At 42.8% G+C, this 19,854-nt stretch overlaps 1 protein-coding gene across 1 annotated transcript in view; it reads left to right on the top strand.

Annotated features, from left to right (window-relative positions):
* Positions 1-5,584: 5,584 nt before the first annotated feature.
* LOC119176777 (transcription factor LBX2-like) overlaps positions 5,585-19,854 on the top strand; it is a 72,181-nt gene continuing 57,911 nt past the window's right edge. The window contains exon 1 of the mRNA XM_075877345.1: positions 5,585-6,082. Coding sequence (XP_075733460.1) covers positions 5,608-6,082 — 475 coding nt within the window. The 5' untranslated portion in view covers positions 5,585-5,607. The remainder of the gene's footprint in view (positions 6,083-19,854) is intronic.

Here is a 19,854-nt window from a genome sequence, read left to right as displayed (position 1 = left end):
CGCATTGAAAGCCTGTTCTGTCGAATAGGTGAAAGATCACTTGCTTTACCTACATATTTGGTGGCGTAAATTTTAAAGCTCAAGGCCAAACATCCGGATTGTGTTTCGGAACCATTTTTAGCGTATATCATCCTTAACCTTCAGTGACCGAATCCACGAGCACCGAACAACTCTTCGTTCCATATGTTCAACAAATATTCCAAAAGGATGTAAGCACCATATCTCATATACTGCTAGGATTTAATAAGCGGTAAAATGCATCAGTTATACTTTAATAAACACTGTATTATTCGACATACACAATTTCGCTTTACAACATGTAAAATATATAAATAAAATATTTACGAAACTAAACACCAGGCATCATAGGTACACGCCTATATACTGGTAGCATCAGTATAGACGCAAGCATCTTGGATACAATGCCTATACTTCAAGCCGACGCCCTAAGCACCATTGAGAACTGTTTTTAATCATGGTACACAAACGCCATTCCTTTTCACGTGAAACAGGCTGCTGATATTGCTAAAGATACTTTACAGCTTTTTGCGACATAATTAGGATACAAAATATACCATCACTTTCGGAATACATCTTACGACAGAAGAGAACTTGACTAGATGGGGTGACACTTGCTGAATTCTCTATAGATATCTTAGAAAAACAAACGCAGGAATAATAAATACATCGTACTAGTCATCTGTGTCATAATGTGCTCCTCGACTATTTCGCCCTTCACTGCAGTGACCATTGTAATCACTGCGTTGCATAATGCTTCCTTCAAACCTGTGGCGTAGCCAGAAGGTGGCGCACCAAGCCCATGTCCTTCTCTCCCGATTTTTTTCGGTATGGCATACATAGCGAAAATTGACAATTTCAACAAGGTACACCCCCCCCCCCCCCATGAAGAAAAAAAATTGCTACACCACTGCTTACAACACGTGCTCTTCCATTATTATTTTCTTTTTCATGGTGTCATAGCTGTTGTTCTACATGGTTGTTAACAAGAACATGATGATTTAAGTAATAATCAACCTCCCCAATAGATCGACCAACCTAGTCGTTGCGCATGTGTTTGCTTTTTAGCGCGCACCGAAGCTCAGCAGTGAAGCAAGCATTGCACGAGTACGTTTTTTTTTTTTTTGTAACAATACTTGCCTGAATTCTATTTAAGCCCTGCCACGTTGGTGTGGAAATTAAGGCACTCGACTGCTAACCCGAAGGACGTGGGATCGAATTCAGGTGGCGGCGGCTAGAATTTCGATGGAGGTGAAAATGTTCGAGGCCTGTGTACCTATAGATTTAGGTGCACGTTAAAAAAGCTCGGGTGGTTGGAATTTCCGGAGCCCTCCACTACGGTGTCTCTCATGATCACATCGTGGTTTTGGAAACTTAAAACCCAGATATCATTTCTTAATGAATGAACATGAACATTTATAATTCCGACAATAAGAACAATAATCTTGAACCCACAAGCTCCTTGATGTAGCTCTTTTTGGGGTGTATTCGAAAGAGGAAAGCGCTGCACAGAACATTTGTTTTCTTGCGGTTTGTGTTGCTCCATATTGGATGAAAATCGGGTGTGTTAACAGCATTTGGTGAACACAACACTATTGCGCAAAAGAATTGAGTTAACTTTGAAAAGGAGGTTTAAGTGTGCACACGTGGGTCTCTTTGACCGAGACTTCAAGAAGAGCCTCCGGTGTTTTTGCTTGTCGCAGGCCTTCATACAATGATGCTTTCGTGTCAGTAATTGCATTGCACTAATTAGAGGTCACACTGGAGCTGGTTGGAATAGCATAACGGTACCTTAAAAACGGCGCTGCAAAGCGAGGCACGAAACCACACAGGCAAAACGCAATTTAAGCATCAGTTTTTGTCGCCGTCTCTTAGCAGCTTCGAACAGGCTGAAAGAATAAAAAAATATATAAGTATAACTTAAAGCGAGAACAAGGATAAAGAAGAAGACGGGAATAGTTTATTTGAGCGACAAAGGGTGAGTCGCGTTTCCCTTCCCTCGCAAGTTCTGCCTTTAGACGTATATACGTCCCTGTGTGCCTAAACGCCTTGAAAAACTGTGATCACTGCGCCAGTTCAGCTTAAAAACATGGCTGGAACGTACGCGAATAGGCCTTCTTTTTCTCTCCCTTTAAGTCTTTATTATTTTTTTTTTTTTTGCTGTTTCTGCAGCATTTTTAGACACACAATGTGCCTTCTTCTATTGTGCCCCCCTTTACTTTCTTTTATTCATTCTTTTACAAACTTCCCGTCAGATGATTTTGGTCCGTTTATACGATGTGGCAACCTAAAGCCCGCATACGGAGTTACTTTGATGGCAAGAATATTCACTTTGTGACCAGCATGAAGCACAAAAACCATAATTCAGAGCTCTATAAATAGGTGTCTAAAAGAGTGACACAGCATTTTTTTCTCTGCAAAAACTGCTGTTTCTTTTGAACGTTGTGCGGTTTCGGCTTTCCCGAAAGCGCAAAACTCAAAGTAGGCTGCGATCACATGGCAATCTAAGCTATAATCACAAAGCTGACAACGTTATAGGAAGGAAATGGTGCGAAAAGGATCCACGATGCTGAAACGTTCGAAAAGCAAATATTTTTCGCGTAACGGCTCCACATTTCGCGAGATAAATAAGAGGTCCATGGACATAAATAACTAAGTGCTTTTTAGCAACGTCATGAAGGAAGTGCAATAGGTTCAAATACTTCGAAAAACTTTGGAGCGACCCCATGTTTGGCTACACGGTTAGGATACATTGGTCTTGCTCGGCTACTCAGGAGGGGGGGGGGGGAAGGAACATTCTTCGCTTACGTGTGGAATTATTTCACGTGGTGCAAAGACAAACGTACGCAACCATGCGTGAGGACCAGCTGCCACGACAAGTAAAAACGTTAGTCAGAAGAAAGCAGTTCAGCGAAAGTTCGCAATAATACTTAAGTAAAACTGCACCTCTTTTTCGGGCATGCATCAAAGCAACTGTTCTACCGTAGAAATTACCGTTCCTGCTCAATCTTCCTTTTAAAAAATCTTCCTTTTGTCGCTTCAAGCACTTTTATACTTCTTACGTTCTGAAGCCGGGTCAATTGCGATACCTTAAAAGCGAACATCTGAGCAATCAGTATTTCGCGTTGGTTTGCTAATCTATTATAGAACCACAAATCAGCTGTCACATGCACGCGCCTAATATGTTCCTCCCTTTTTTGTTGTATGTTTTGGTCGCTCATCAGATATGTTACACCAATATGATTTGTTTTGTCATGGACAATGGATTCAATTGAGGGGGGAAAAAAGGTTAGAAAAGGCTTTTCCTGCCTTCATTCCGCGCTGTGTTCATGCGGTTTTTTTTTTTTAAGAACTTGTGACCTTCCGCTTCAACTTGTTTTCACACATTTCTGCAATTGTTAGACTGCACAGACAACCAGTCGAGACGCTTGAAAAATGTACACCTTTCTACGATCGCTCTATAGATGCCACGAAGGTACAAAGAAAAAGAGGGAGAGGGGGCATAAATGTATGAGCTGGAAACGCCGCTTCATTATATTATTTCTTATATAACGAAAACGCCAATTAGGCGGCGCTCACGTTTTACTTTTGTTTTATTCTAAAGAACATAGAGGCATCTTCTATAAGCCATAAGTTCGCCTTAACTTTAGTGCACAACTTCTACGAGGATTATAAAAAATGGAACCTGCAACACAAACCTTTTCGTCTCCAGTTTGTTGAAAGTGAGTGTTTCGATTTGAAAAAAAGAAATGCAACCTGGTGGCCAGGGGCGCAGGCTCAGTGTGCGACCCCCTGGCTACGCCACCTCTGGTGCCAGTATACTGTTTCGCTGTTGTACTGCGTCACCTCAAACTCAACAGCCGCACACGGCTCTGAACCTGCACAACCTGCACACGGCTCTGAACCACCGAATTCGGTGGCGTCTTGGGAGACTTGCTAGATTCACGCAGTGCACAAATGAGTATCCAATATTCACAATTACATAGGCTGGTTCACTCTCTGAACAACGAGTACAGCCTTGTGAAAGAAAGAACCAAAGCACCGACCGAAATCATGCAATGGTGTCATTTGTGAAAGTGTTATTAGAATGAGTATACATATACTTATAACAAGAAATACATTACATTTGCATGAAAAATTATTCTTATCAATTCTCTAAGATATAAAAATAACTGGCATATGATGGGTTTCAATTATTACAAAAGCACTTCTTTTAATCATCTCTTTCTTTGTTTGGGTCAGGTTCTTACGAATTAATTTCTAATAAGTCAAGTTGATCAAAAAAAAAGAAAAAAAAGTGAACTTTTAAATCTGGCACAGTGATTCACACTGATCTTGAAGAAAAACAATGGAGACCCAAGTGCTAAAGACAATATAGACGAATTAATTTCTAATAAGTCAAGTTGATCAAAAAAAAGAAAAAAAAGTGAACTCTTAAATCTGGCACAGTGATTCACACTGATCTTGAAGAAAAACAATGGAGACCCAAGTGCTAAAGACAATATAGGTAAAGTTTATTTTCATTTTCTCGCTTCTTTATGTTCCCTTTTGCCTCCCATCCAACGAAACAAAAGTAATAATTATCCCACCAAGGAGTTAAATACGTTTCCCAGGGCATATATTTCAAGAGCGGGGTTGGTAGATTTTAGCATTCTGTCGCTCTTATGCTGTTTGTGTTCTCATGCAGTCGCAATCGACATGTCATCAGTACAAACATATGGCTTGGAAAATGGCACATAGATAGCTACTTTTTTTCACAAAGGCCTAGGGAAAATCGCGAAGATGAACCGGTGTCTCGATTCAAAAGAACTTCAAAGCGAAACGGATAATAGAAACTCTGGGTATTCTTACGAAAAATCAAGATTTTATCACACATGATTAATAGCTTCTCTTGTTCAAGGAATTTTAAACACTTTATTGGACATGTAGGCCCTACACAAAGTATATACCCTGCAATTCAATCTTACAGCTTATCCTTTCAAGCGTTACAATAGCGTCTAGTCAGGGAGGAAAGGTCGCAAGTGTACGTGGTATTAGGATTGCGGTAGAAACAGCATTTGCACGGAGCCTGACAAGGAGCGCTAGCCGGGAGAAAGCACTTAGAACCCCAGATCGGGCGAGCAGTGGCAGGGCATAATTCGAGTAACCCGAGCTGTCCTCCGATATTCGCATTTCTGTTCCATGCGCATCGATCCCACGCACAGCAGGCCGCTGTGTATGGGAGGAAGCGAAGGAGGAGGGAACATCATGCGTTCATTCGAGTTAAAGAGACAAAGTTAGAGCGCCATGGCGGCCCACGCACGTTCTGTGTGTTGTCCACCGGCGAAACGGGGCAGCCGCCCTTGGGAGCCGCATCGTGACGGCCTGATCGGCGGCCTGTCATCGGCCGCATAATCCCCGCCGGGCGCGCCGGCCGAGCCGGTCCAGCCCGCGCGCCGCGAAGCCCCGCCCTTGCGCGCGCGCCATTGGACGGCGAGCAGGCGCAGGGCGCGGCCCTCTTCGGCGGGCGCCGACAGGGCTGCTTGCGCGGCATGAGTGACCGCGTGTGATGGACTGGCAACGCGACTGAGCCAGAGAGCGTCGCACAGCATGGCGGACGGTGCGGGCCAGCAGCCCGACGAGCCGGCGGCGTCGCCCGCTCACGAGGCCGGCTCGCCGCCGGCGCGCGACGACGAAGAGCTGCTCGACGTGGTGAGCACGGCATCGCTGGACGGCGCTGACTTCTCCGAGGACGAAGAGTACTTTCGCCCCATCAAGCGGCTCTGCATGCTCGAGGCACCGGCGAACCCGTCGCCCAAGCCGCTCACCTCCTTCTTCATCAAGGACATCCTGAGCCACAAGCCCGCGCGCCGTGCGTCCGGCATTGTGCGGCCCTGGGACCTCGAGTCGGCGAGCCCCGGCCGCCGACGGCCGCGCTCGACCGACGAGGACTCGCGCTCCGAGAGCGACTCCGCCGACAGCCCGGCGGCACCGCAGCAGCACAGCTCCACGTCGCCGCTGGATGCACTCTTCGAGATGACGAGCAAGGCCTTCGAGGGGCTCGAGTCCGGAGACCGCACAGCAGGCGAGTCACTCTATACGTATACTGTGGAAGCTGCCGCTGTTAGTGTCACGTGCCGCCGGCCCAAGCGGCACGTGGCACGAGACCCGTTCGTTGCATGTGTCCGTCGCTATCTCTTTGAGGCTCCACATCGCCTTGTCGTCGTGATTCACGACCCTGACTGCTGATGGACAGTTGACAGGTGTCATTCGTGGTCGGTGACACGAAAACAGAAACCGCTGACAGTGTAGTTTTTACTGTAAGCTATTGGTGCCTTCAACTGCCATAAGAAGACACTGTTACTGTTGTATCGCGAGAATCATTCCTGACACATTGAATGAAACTGAATGTGTGACTGTTTTGATGCATGCCGTTCTTCGTGCGTCCTCAAAACAGTCACGGCTTCAGACCGTTGTGAATTCGTCCGGCATTTTCTACAGAACAACGTGTGTGGGCACAATATTTGCGAACAGTGTATGGACACATACCTACAGGAAAAGTATGCTTACACCACGAAAAAGAAATTCTACGATACTCATATTGTTACGACACCGAAATTACAAGGGGATTAGGTGTTGCTCTGAGTATTCATTCAACGGGTTCAAAGTCTGAATACACTCGCAGCAATCAAGGACAGACCCCGAAGGGTCCCGAACTAAATTTTATTATATATGAGACCTGAAACACCATCCAGTGGCATTTATTCATTCAATATCTTTTCGAAATATTGTTAAACCCGTGGCCTCGGCCACAGGCGTACGTGTACAATATTAACAAAATGCTGAGCTTGTTGCAAGAACATTCGTTGCCTCTGAGCTAACTGACAGCAATTTCAGTGTCGCAGCTTAGACATGCTGTACGGGATGTTTTTTATTTAATATATTGAACATGCATGGGATTTAGGCACCTTGCGCTTACTTCTGTCACGTTACGTACGCTTATCAGCCGTGAATGCGAAAGTGCTGGTACGATTGCTGAATAGCAAAATCACCATCAAAGTTCATCACGTTATATCAAAGCAGGTCCAGCATATTTTCTGTAGAACTTGTTGCTACAAAACTAATTAATTTCAAACTGCACAACTATGCGTCTGTGCTTACATTAGTAAAATACAATCTGAAGTGATAGTGTATCGTATATTTTAATGTTCTGAACAGGCACCTTCATTATATTCTGAACACCGTAAGTTGCAGGAGGTACAGTTTTCCAAGAAATGTCTACTCTCACATTCCAAGTGCGCAATATTGTCAACCCTTGGAGCACACTAAGAGAAGTTTTCCTAAATATTGAGAAGCGTGTCTTCCAGACATGAACGGGTATACATGTCTATTTACTCATTGATCAACCATATGAAACCATGCTATCTCACACATGACAATACCATAGTATTCCTGCTTGGATTTATTACTATATAAATACAGGCTATATTTCTACGCTACGTATACTATTTTCACATTCACAAGCCTGTGCAGCAATCAAAATTTCATCATGTGTTCCTGTGCAACGGTTCCATAACGTAATAGACAAGTTATAGGCTATAGGAAGCGTGAATAAATTCATAAGTATGCAACCATTTGCTCGAACACGCATTTGGACTGGCTACATAAGCGTAGTCCATCGTTGACAAGTTCAGCGCATGCATACACTTTTGAATACACTCAAGTTGAGAAAATAGCGTATCATCATTTTGTACTGCCGTGTTATCATATATGTCGGTGAACTCACTCATGAGTTGACTCAGTCAGACTCACATCGAGCTGTGAGTTTGAGTGAGTCCGGATGAGTAATATCTTCGCGAGTCTGATTCCAAGCAAGTCCAGTTGTGGAACATTTTCATGGGTGCGAGTCCGCGTATATAGGTTTGGCTCAGGGAAATTTTGGGGAGTATGAGTCCGAAGGCGTCCAAAGCGCAAGACATATTTCTTGAGTGAGTTACACTTTCTTGTGCCGACTTTCGGTCCTCATCTTCGGGATTACTATCCGCCTTACCTGGATTCACGTTTATACTCCCGTCTACTCACAGGTATTCCAAAGCAGCGTCGTTCAAATACGGTTTCAGTATTTATTAATATTAGAGGCGTTAAATACGTAGGGGTTGACTTGACCTCCCCCTACCAACTCTTCCAGGGAAGTTCCCGATTATTATATCTTATGCTGTCATCTCTTCCAAGAAAAATGACCTTACTGGTTTAGAAGCACTCAAAACTCGTTTTCGAAAATAAATGTCAAATGGCACCAAAGATAGCACCGATTACGTGAGATATTGGTGTTAAATAGCATTGACACCCCGGTCGAAGAAGCTATAGCTCTAGCCTGGCGGACTCATGAGTCGGCTAACTCAGACTCAGATCGATCCCCGAGTCTGAGTATGAATGAGTCCGGGTGAGTAATGCTTGCGTGAGTTTGAGCCTGAGTGAGTTCGGTTGAAGAAAGATTTTTTTTTTTTGAGTGGGAGTTCGAGTGAGTCGAGCTCAGAAAGATTGTCGTGAGTATTAGTCTGAGTGAGTCTGAGTGAGCTCAGCAAGTTTTGCCGACCTATGCGTGTGATTGGTCTTTCTGGATGTGCACAGAACCTTCGATAACGTAAATGATCTTGAAGAAATATGTGACACATACGCTTCCATTGACTAAGCTATGCACTCTCAATCAAATTCCGCTTAATTGCTAGCTATATCCGGAAAACCTAAGGGAGCTGTCCGCTTTCCGGACAATATCTGGCACCTTAAGTGCGACCTGAATAAAAATGTAGGGCTCATATTTAACACAATGTAGAAATACTTATCTTGAAACCACATGTTCACATGCCTCGGCCCTCACTTCATTGAGAAACATTAGGGTATATACTCAGGAACAGCTATCAAAATCTGTGCTCAAAGTATGCTGCACCTACCGAAAAACGATATATAGAGTACATTAAACACGCCTTCTGAGTGTGGTTTCGCATATATCAGTGAATTTAGACAGGTATACATACATCTTATAATACTGTTGCGTATATCGGCAGCCTATTATAGCCCTATTTTTCCTTCGTAGCTAATATACATGTAGCTTGTTCGCTGCACTATCCGGCGCTATATAACACGTTTGGGACTTGCGAGTCTAGCATCAACAATTAGCTTAACATAGCCGACCAAAAAACTGAGGCGCCTCGAATTTACATGAAGAGCAGTGATCGTGAGTTCTGCGGCGTTGTTTTGTTGACCCCTAAAAAGCTTCAATGCGGTCGCTTACGGCTCATATAAGTTTGTATTTGGTATTTCATTGACGCCTAAGTGAGTTTGAAGAACCTGCCTTATTCTTCGGTCAACACTATACATGACTGCAATGAAAGAAGCAAGTTTCGTTTTTCGAACTTTCTGAGCAGGACATACAAAACAACTAGAGTGTGTTGCAGATTCAAAACACAAGTTGGTGACTTTTGCATCGGGCGTACGCCATGTCTCACACTCCACCTCTGTGCTCATATCAATGCACAAACGTTGAAACCACATGCACGTTTATTAAACGCTGAAAAGCAGTGATACTATCGCCCTGACGAAAAGTACATAACCTCAACTTAACTCCAGCCAACCCGTATAACAATTACACGTTTCACTTGCATGACATTCAAATACTACTTGTCATGGAACAAACTGTTACGTAATAGAGATAGAAATTGTGAGCGTACACCGAGTACAACTGCTGAAATAAAAAATCGACAAGTTGTCTAATCTTATTTTACTACGCCCCTGAGCAGTTGCTAAAAGTCTGAAAATCGCATGAATTTGTGCAGAAAAATGTGTATCTATAGCATCACTTTAACATGTCACAGTATATTCGAGGATATATTAAACGTACGCACCCATACTTCTTCAATTTCAAAACTGTCTCTTATATAGGTGCCCTCTCTAATCGAAATAGACTTGTCTCCGAATACGACGAAGTCGAATATGAACTTGTCCAAAAGTTCAAAGGGTGAAACGAACGCGCAACCAGCCTTGCTGGTTTAATCTTATTTAGGAAAAGAATACTTGGAAAATGTGGCCAGGGATAAGTAATAAGTGTATATACCTGTAGATGATACTCATATATATATATATATATATATATATATATTCAACTGCCTCTTTTGTATGAACATGTTGACGTGTATACGGCTATTTGTTTCCTCGCATGAGGACATGCCTTCTGACACGCATGCATGACCTGAACTATATGTGTCGGGGTACAATGTGTTCGTATATTATATATATATATATATATATATATATATATATATATATATATATATATATATATATATATATATATATATATATATATATATATTGTGCAAAAGCAAGCTTGCCGAGTCAAATAACAGAGCAGATGTTTTTAGATAGGCCCCTTGATAAGACGAGTCCGCCAGAGGTGGTGTCACTAGAACAACATCTAAATGTATAATCGGCAGCCACAGTCTAGGCATTCACTTGAATAATTTCGTGTAGATGACGAGGTGTGAATTGATAAGATGGAGTCCCCAGTACGATAACGTTCTCATACTCTGTTTGCTCTCATTTGACACGCTCGAGTGGATCATAATATTAGCATATCACGCGTGAACGCACACATGCACATACACGTTGCTGGAGATTTTCCGTCTCGGTCTACGTATTCATGCATCTATATCACGCTTGTGCGCCTCCGAGCGCTTAGTATATCAGCTTGATAAAAAACATGTCAAGCAGTCCCTTCATGTTCTACCTTCGTCTTCGAGAATGCAGCCGATTTTGCATTTACTTGAATGTTGGGGGTATACAGCTTGCCGACTTTTTGCATCTGATCAAAACCATCTATCATGTCGGCTATGAACTTCATGACATGTATACCTTACACGCAACATCTATAGGTCTACCAGTGTAAAGCTCCGTGATATAGACAAACATGTCAGTGCGGAGAACACACTGGTAACTGTTTCACACTTAACCATGTTGTGATGAAGTGCAGTTCTTTTTTTTATTTTAATGTGATGTAAATGTATCCAACTCATCATTACGGAATGAAAAAAAAAATGGAGAGAATGAGAACTATGATACGAACAGGAACGCATGTATACGAACACGAGCATTCATCCAAATTTCCACATATACGAGTGAAACCAACATCTTTCAAGTTACCTTTCTTACGTTTTTTTTTCTTTTGCTGTTGGAAATGTTTTTCATTGGCGACTTTCATCCCCTTCTATTTCCTTTTAATTTCGGACAAGAACTGCGAAAACAACATCACAAAAATGTTGAAACATTTCAAGAAAGCAATGCATCACGAACCTGCAGTAACATATTTTCCGTTAAGCATGAATCATACCAGAGCAGTACCTTAAATCACAAATGCATATATGGAAAAAAAAAAGGAAATCACGTTTTTGTAAGGTGGGCCTGCATAATAACACATGAAAAAGTAGCTTCGCGCGTCCGTATCTATATAGAGAAAGCAGTTGAAGCCAGCAGCAAAAAAAGTTAATTTCTTGACCACGTATAACCATGCAGACAGAAATATAAGGCAGCAACCAGCACTTCTGCCAGTATACGTACAAACTACTTAATCGTGCGCTTAGAAAAGGGGCGAATATAGCCAAGCACAGGATATAATAAGCTTTGGTCCCGTATTCGTGACAGATGTAATAAGACCGGACATACATGGCGCACTCCTGTGTTTTGGTTCTTCTCATAAATAAAACTGGTAATATCACGACCTGCGCATTTTTTTTTGCCTTTGTATACGAAAATAACTTCATAGAATAATTTGCTTACTCAACTTGATCGCGTCGACAAATTCATTTCTTCGCGTCTATGTAATGCATGCACTTTGATCACGCAGACCAAATGACAATCACCGACGACACATGTTTGTAATGTGTTGCTGTGTATATTGTCTGCATGACCTTTATTTCAGAGTACACGAGGCGTATACAGTCCGCAGTATATATACAGTTCAACGTGGCCATTCATTTTTTGTTGTTGCCTGAATTGTTCTAAACCAGCGTGAGCTGCAGTGTTTGCACTTGTCAATGCGAAGAGACGCGTCGGCTACGCTTCAACTTCTATACGTCTCCATACATATAATTACAGAGAAATAGCCCTGAGGTACCTGCATGCATATCGCTGTGCACGCACAAACTGCATGGATGCGTGAAAACTGTTACGCGGCTTTGCACGAGCCGGTGCCAGCAAAATTCCCTGCAGGATGTATGTAGCTGGTCTGGTCGAACGCCCAGAGAACCAAGAAAATACAGGCATCCAAATACACAAGAAGCATATACGAAGCTTTTTCAATATGGAATGTAAGGGCATTGATATTATATAAAAAAGGGAGGGGGGTGTTTGTGATGGCACACTGCACAATAAGCTAACATGAGTATTCGTAAAACGCAAAACATCAGATTTTTTATGAAAAATTCACTCGTAGTGGTGGTTATGACAATTTCTGCGCGGGTTTGCATTGATCGTATACCAGCGGCCCATGTGAGGGCGTACGTAGTTCAGCTGGGGGGTCGCATGAAATTACTGCATTTCTCAAGTCCCCTAATAAACACAGCTATATAGAGTTGCAGAAAGCTATATAGCCTCTTCTGAGACAGGTATATATACTTTCAAATAGACATGTATACAGCATTGAAAGTACTTATGCTCAAAACATTTTGCGTGTTTTTGTAGAAACCTCGGACCGGATGCATGTGCTGAGAAAGCGATTAGTAAGCGCCAAATGTGTTCAAGAAAAAAGTAAAGAAAACAAATGTCTCAGTTCGTGCCATCACACAGCGTACTCCACTCTTTTACAGTGAATTTGAAGGTTGTTTACGTTAGGGACACTTCCAAAGTATAACGGTATATCTTTCATATATAGTGTATGGCAAAAAATAATTTTGTTCTTGAAACTGCACATTATTGATTGTTTGATATGTGGGGTTTAACGTCCCAAAACCACCATATGATTACGAGAGACGCCGTAGTGGAGGACTCCGGAAATTTCGACCACCTGGGGTTCCTTTAACGTGGACCCTAATCTGAGCACACGGGTCTCCAACGTTTTCGCATCCATCGAAAATGCAGCCGCCGCAACCGAGATTCGATCTCACGGGCCTGCGAGGCAGCAGATACCTTATAGATCACCGCGGCGGGGCAACCGGCACGTGTGCCTGAAGCACCGAGACACGTACATTTCTGGAAGCAACAAAACTCATGAAAATTTGAGTCCATATATATCATGATGATTGACAATGCTCATGCTAATTTAAGATTATTTCTTCCACATCCTGTTTTCTGGAAGCTTCCTCTTCGCAGAATAGCGATAACGAAAGCAATCGTATGTGAAGCTAACAAAATAGGCGCATTTTAGAATGCGAGACCTCGCTAGTTCACAGACTACTATTGTTCTTCCTAAAAATTGATTGTTCCCCCTGGTTTTCATCTTGGATCATCAGCATTTTCAGCCTGTTTATATCCACTGCAAGGTCCGCCTCAGTGGAACAATGACTATGGCGCCCGGCTGCTAACCCTAAGGTCGCGGGTTCAATTTCGGCCATGGCAATCAAATTTCGATGGAGATGAAATCTTTGAAAAAAAAAAAAACACCAGATGGTCCAAATTTCCAGAGCCCTCCGATACGGCGTTTCTGATACTCGTATGGTGGTTTTGAGACGTGAAAGTTCAGATGTTATTATTATATCCACTGCAAGACGAAGAACTTTCAAAGTAATGTCTATTTTACGATATCTTGTACAAACTGTCAATTTGGCCGTGTAGAACTATATTTATATTGCAAAAAATAGCACCCTCTAACTATATTGGAACGTCAAACATATGTTTTCAGGATTTCAACACGATCTCCATAAGGAATGTCGTATGTTGACTGCAGTAATTTATTATATCCAAGATAAAGAGGTCTAAAATTTGTGCTTCGTTGTATATATAGAAGCTCCAACTTGATAATCGTTTAGCACAATGCGCCCGAACAATTCACATATATAAGCCCACGTGCCACCTATACAGTAGCCACACTCTCATGCGTGATGTAATCCGCTCTATAAATCTCTAAACATATCTAAAGTGCAGTCAGTGTACGACTGTTGAACGCTTTATACATAAACATAGCTTCTTCAGTTGAGTTCTCCCTCTTCATTTTATTCAAACTGCAGTTATACAGCAAAAGAAGTCGAACTTTCATGATCAAAGTTTAATCGGATCGTACCTGATATATAGAACTACCATCGCCTCATTAGAAAGAACTTAAACAAGCCACGCAGCATTCCGTAAGCGCAAATGACTCACTTTTATCAGACTGCACTTGTATATAGTTCGCAATATTCGCATTATTCCGTAGTCATTTACATGCGTGGTTTTCGTGTTATTTCGTTTCACTTCTAATAGATGGCGAAATATATGCAGTGTAAAAGACCGAAACAGTTAGTTTAGTGCTATCGCTTAATGACGTAAACGGTTGGCAGCACTCTACACACTGTTGGTGCGAATTAAGTTAATGCTAAAATTGCACACCAGCATAGTTCGTTGCGAAAATCTGAGCGGATCTAGAAAAAACTGCAAGAGAGGTTTTATTATTACTCTTTAAAAGCTATAAAGAATGCAGCACAAGTATTGCTCACAAAATAAGATAAATTCATCAACTTTCTCGCTTCACTAGTTCTCAGCTATGCTATAATTAAGAACTGAATATTTAAGTACAATTTCTTTTGTGTGTAAAACGTACGCCCTATAGTGGCCTATTAAGGAAATGGATAAATATCTTGCTGTTGCACTGCTCGCTAATGGTCTCAAACAAGTGTGCCAAAACAGGCGAATGACTGAACACTTCTCAGTCAACCATAAGCACTGCGGGTGAATAAACAGTGTTTTCACAGGCTTACAAGGATTCATGGAGGGTACTTTGATAATCCCAATGGTATGACGGCTTTTGTGACTCACACTTAGTGCATAGTGCGCGACCGAGTTTCTTGCACACTAATCATTACTACATATTCCAAGATCATTACTGGCTAGTTTTCTTCTCCAATGGAGGCACAGATATACTGAGTGTTGTATATAAAATATTCGAAAACTTTATATACCATAAGTATTGTGTCAGATATTACAAGGCAAATTTTTAGTGGAGAAATGGTACTCTTGCCGTTCGACAGGCAGTTGTTAAACAATAAGCGGCTGAATTCACGAAAGCTCCCGTTCGCAATAACTGTATTCCCTTATTTGGAAAGCCCCAATATATCATAATGTGTTCGCAGTTGGGATAATCACCTATACTTGGAAACTAGTCTATAGGAACTTTTCCGTGAATCCGGAGAGTTCTTTTTTTCCTATAAGTTTGGACGTAAGTGAATTGCGTTGCCCCGCCATGGTGGTCTAGTGGCTAAGGTACTCGGCTGCTGACCCGCAGGTCGCGGGATCAAGTCCCGGCTGTGGCGGCTGCATTTCCGATGGAGGTGGAAATGTTGTAGGCCCGTGTACTCAGATTTGGTTGCACGTTAAAGAACCCCAGGTGGTCAAAATTTCCGGAGCCCTTCACTACGGCGTCTCTCATAATCAAATAGTGGTTTCGGGACGTTAAACCCCTCAAATCAAATCAAATCAATCAAGTGAATTGCGTTGTTAAGGTACGTTGATAATGAAAGTGCTATGTCAATACTATACAGCATCTATGAACAAAAAAAAATGTTTGCGCATTTGGCCCTGGCTATCCTGCAGATGAGCAAGTAATTACAAGACCCTTGTATATAGTATGTGCTGGAGTGGTTATCAACACTGGCGAATAAAAATGGAGAACATGCTTGATGCTATAAATAAGCGTGGCAGTACGTTAAAAAAAAAGCATGTCTTATGAACGAAATGACTTAGGGCTTTGACGCCAGGTGGCTGCCTTTGCTTGTAAGACCAACTCAATATTGCCGAGCCTCTCACAAATAGCTAAATATCATTATAAGCACCTGTGTGCTCTGCGAACAAGAACACACTTCATCTTTTCATGTACAAAAACTGTGCACGCATCTATTTGCTCGTTATATCTTGAATCTTGCACTCGGATAAGTGAAATGAGTCGACGGTATAAGGTCCAAAACAGAATTTCTTACTTCGAGATGCCAATTCTGGGAACGAATTCACGATTTTTTCGGTTCATAAGTGTCCGTCTTGGTTGGGCAGCCGCATCATGAGCTTTGTCTAGCATCATAAATTTACGGAACATACTTTTATGAGTAATGCAATCGCAAGAGCGCATAAATATATGTCTGTAAAATCGGGTTCTTAAGCTGTCTGAGCTTCAATCATATAATCTGTTTTACTCATGATTACAACGGCAACATCTTTGTAGGCTGGCTTTAACATGATATCAGTGCGTTGAGCCAGTGACGCAATCGCTCTTCTTTCCTCAAATGAAATATTACATTTAAATGACTTTTTCTTTAGCATTTGGGGACATCGTGTGGCTTAAATATACATCTCTATAGATATGTATATTGGACCACTGCAGCCCAACGTGACAAATATATATATTTGTCACGTTGGGCTGCAGTGGTCCAAAGGGTTTGCATTACCACCACGAAAGAGAGCTTCGAGAGTCATATTAAATCCATAAATTCAAAGCTGCTACTTGTGTTATGAATTAAAGAGCTGGCTGACTTTCCTTTCTACCCGTTTAGTTGCTCCTGAGCTTCCCCGCTGTTTATTTACTGCCCCTATTTCCCGCAGATAGATTAGGTTCCTGTTTCATTTCATTTTTGGGGTCGAATCATGACAGGATGTTGCACACGCGCTGATGTTGATCGATAATCTGCTCACAGTTGAACCTATGACTTGTTATTGTTTGTGCCGATGACACATGTGTGGCGGCTTCATTCTTTCACTCTTTTTTGTTTTTAAGTCCAAGTGCGCGAATGCTCCTTTTTTGTCCTATCACACGTATTGTTTCCCCACGCGCGTTGAACAATCCCTTGTCAGCCAGTAACAATGCTGTACTACATCACTGCTTATCTTATATTATATACGTTATGCTGTCGCATGTGTGCATCACTCCGACGAAGGCCAGTCTCGCGGTTGAAACGTTGGTCTTTAGTCTTTTTCCGGAACGATTTTTCCTACGTGCTTGACGTGATGTGCTTTTCTTACGACTTTTGCTCTCTTTCTCTCTTTGTCTATATATATATATATATATATATATATATATATATATATATATTGTGTATATATATTCTCTGTGTTCTCAAGAAGAGTCGCGTCTATAACTCAGTTGCTGTGTCGCATGTAGTTGGGCGGCGCATTCACGAATTCATATTTGTGTCTCACTGAAATGGCCAGCAGTGCGGCGTGCAACATTGGTGTCGGCGAAGAGAACTTGAGCACATTCTATGTCATTGCCCATCATACCGGACTTAACGACGTGGTATGAAAGCCAAGCTCTTTGTCACCTCGATTGAAGACCACTGACAGAAAAGAAGATCCTAGGATCTTGACCGTCGGTCTCGCATATACGTGCAAGGCCACGAAAGCTGTCTTGTGCTTCTTGAGGACCACCGGACTTCACGAGCTCTTGTGAACGAGCACCGTGAGACCGTGCTGTGTAGTCTCGAGCTATTTATTCATCTCTTTCTGATTCTTCTTATTTCTTTATCTCTATATATTCTTTTGCTTCCTAATATTCCCCCTGTCCTCTCCCCAAGTGTAGGGTAGCCAACCGAGCCACAGCTTGGTTAACCTCCCCGCCATTCTTCTCCATTTCTCTCTCTCCCTCTCACGATAAGTTCTTGCATAACGACATACTTGCTGTACACGCTTGTACGCAGTCTCGCGCGCGATTTCTCATTGTCAAAGCGGTCATCTTCTTATCCCGGCGATAGCTATCATCAATGGCGTGTGCCTGAACGTCGGCCGACGTGGAGACGCTGCCATAGACGAGATGAGCTTAATCCACGGATACGCCTCGGTGTTTGCCGAAGCTCGTGAATGGGGCGGCACGCACGCATGCACGGTGCCTTGCCTCGGAGACCGCGTTTGAGAGGGCTGCCAATAGCGAAAGTGCGGCTAAATTCACGGCGTTCGCGCCGCTTTTCAGCCTCGACGAAGAGAGAGCTCACGCCGCACACTCTTCCATGCATGGGACCACAGAAATGGGAGAGTGGGGGCAATTCACACTCGCCCTTCGCGAAGAAACATTACCAAAAGACACGAATCTCGCCTAATGCGAGAGGGCCTTCCATATTATAAGCCGCATGCGAGGCGGTCAAGGTGAGAAAGATGCGTGGTTTCTTGTCCGCGGGGAAATATGGGGAAATCTACGCATGCAGCAGGCCGGCCGCCGTGTCCATACAGGCTCACGCCTAACTCGACGAGGACGGTGCCGCGCTGGGTGCGTGTATTTTTTGTTTGTTTGTTTGTTTCCCACCCTGTGCTTCTGAAATATGCCTGTTTGTTTCTTTATTCTTCTCCTTCCCTTCATTTCTCGTCAAGAAATCGTGAAGTTCTTATATGCACACACACGCACACTAGGCAAAGAAAAAAAAAGTGCTTCGCGCGCGTGACACTGTTTGGGGCGCTTAGTTTCCACGCTGATAACGACGCTCTGTATGAGGCGAATTGCGCAACGATGTAGCGTTTACACGTGCGAAGTTCAAAGCGATGTACACTCGGCATATAGTTTTCATCGCTTTTATTTTTTGAGTTTGCCTCCTGCTTTCTATCAGCCGTGTACTGCTCACGTTTGCATACTTTACCCTTTTTTTTTTTGCATCTTCTATACAGCCCCTTCTGGCTGTAATATGTTACTTTTTTTGTGAAAAATTCCTAAGTAAACTAAAGACAGTGCGGGGGGGAAAAGCAAATCGCCGGTGATAAAAGCGTCATGAGGTGTGTCACTCACAACGGCGTTTTTCCTGTCGCCTAAATGGTGTTGCCTATATACCTCGTATGATGGCATGCCTTGACCATTTCAAGAGGTGCATTAAATACTTCTTCACACATTGCCCCCTCTGAAGCCGCTTACACGCCACGTCCTGGGTGGTGACACCCACACCTTTTGCGCGATACTCCCCGTGGCTGCAGCAAAAACGTCGGATTGTGTCGGTATTATAGCGCCTCTTAAACGACACGCACACCCAGCGATGATGGCCTGTCCTTGGAAGTCTTTGTGCTTATTCATTGCACCATGCAGCACGTTCTTTCAACTTTGAAGTCTGTGAGCCCTCTCCAATACACCGTGCTCCAGGTGAAGGGCGTTCGCCGTTATGTGAAACATTTATGGAAGCACATGAGCTGGCGTTAGCATAACGTCCTATGCGTGTCCTGGATTACCCCTTATGCCATCCTGGTATTCTCGTTTACAGTGGTGACCCGGCAAAGTCTACCTCAAAATCTGGAAACCAGCGAAAAAGAAACATATCACGCGACTTTAAAACTTTCCTCACATTTCAAGTAAACACGCTATAGATCTGTGCTGTATACGCAACTATGGAAAACCTAAGAAACAAAAACAAGCCTAATTGTTTAGTATGATTTATTTACTTGGCTTCAAAGAGCATACTCATAGAACAATTCAGGAGCCATTTTCCTCGTCGAAACTAAAAGACCTTTCAGGTCAAGTTATTGTTGCATTCGAAAAAAAAAAAAAACTTTACTGGCGAAAGCCTCAGATCCCTCATCAAAACACGAAAAGTGAACGTCGGTGGCTCGGTGTCAACATGACTGATGCAAAAATTACCATCATGGGACAACGTCACCATATGACTTCATTGCTACGTCACAAATCGCCAATATATTTAGCGTCGTCATATAGAGTCATATTGA

This window comes from Rhipicephalus microplus, chromosome X, assembly GCF_043290135.1.
Source record: "Rhipicephalus microplus isolate Deutch F79 chromosome X, USDA_Rmic, whole genome shotgun sequence".
Taxonomy (NCBI): Eukaryota; Metazoa; Arthropoda; class Arachnida; order Ixodida; family Ixodidae; genus Rhipicephalus; species Rhipicephalus microplus.
Note: the sequence above shows the minus strand (reverse complement) of the source record. Positions and strands in the feature narration are given on the sequence as shown.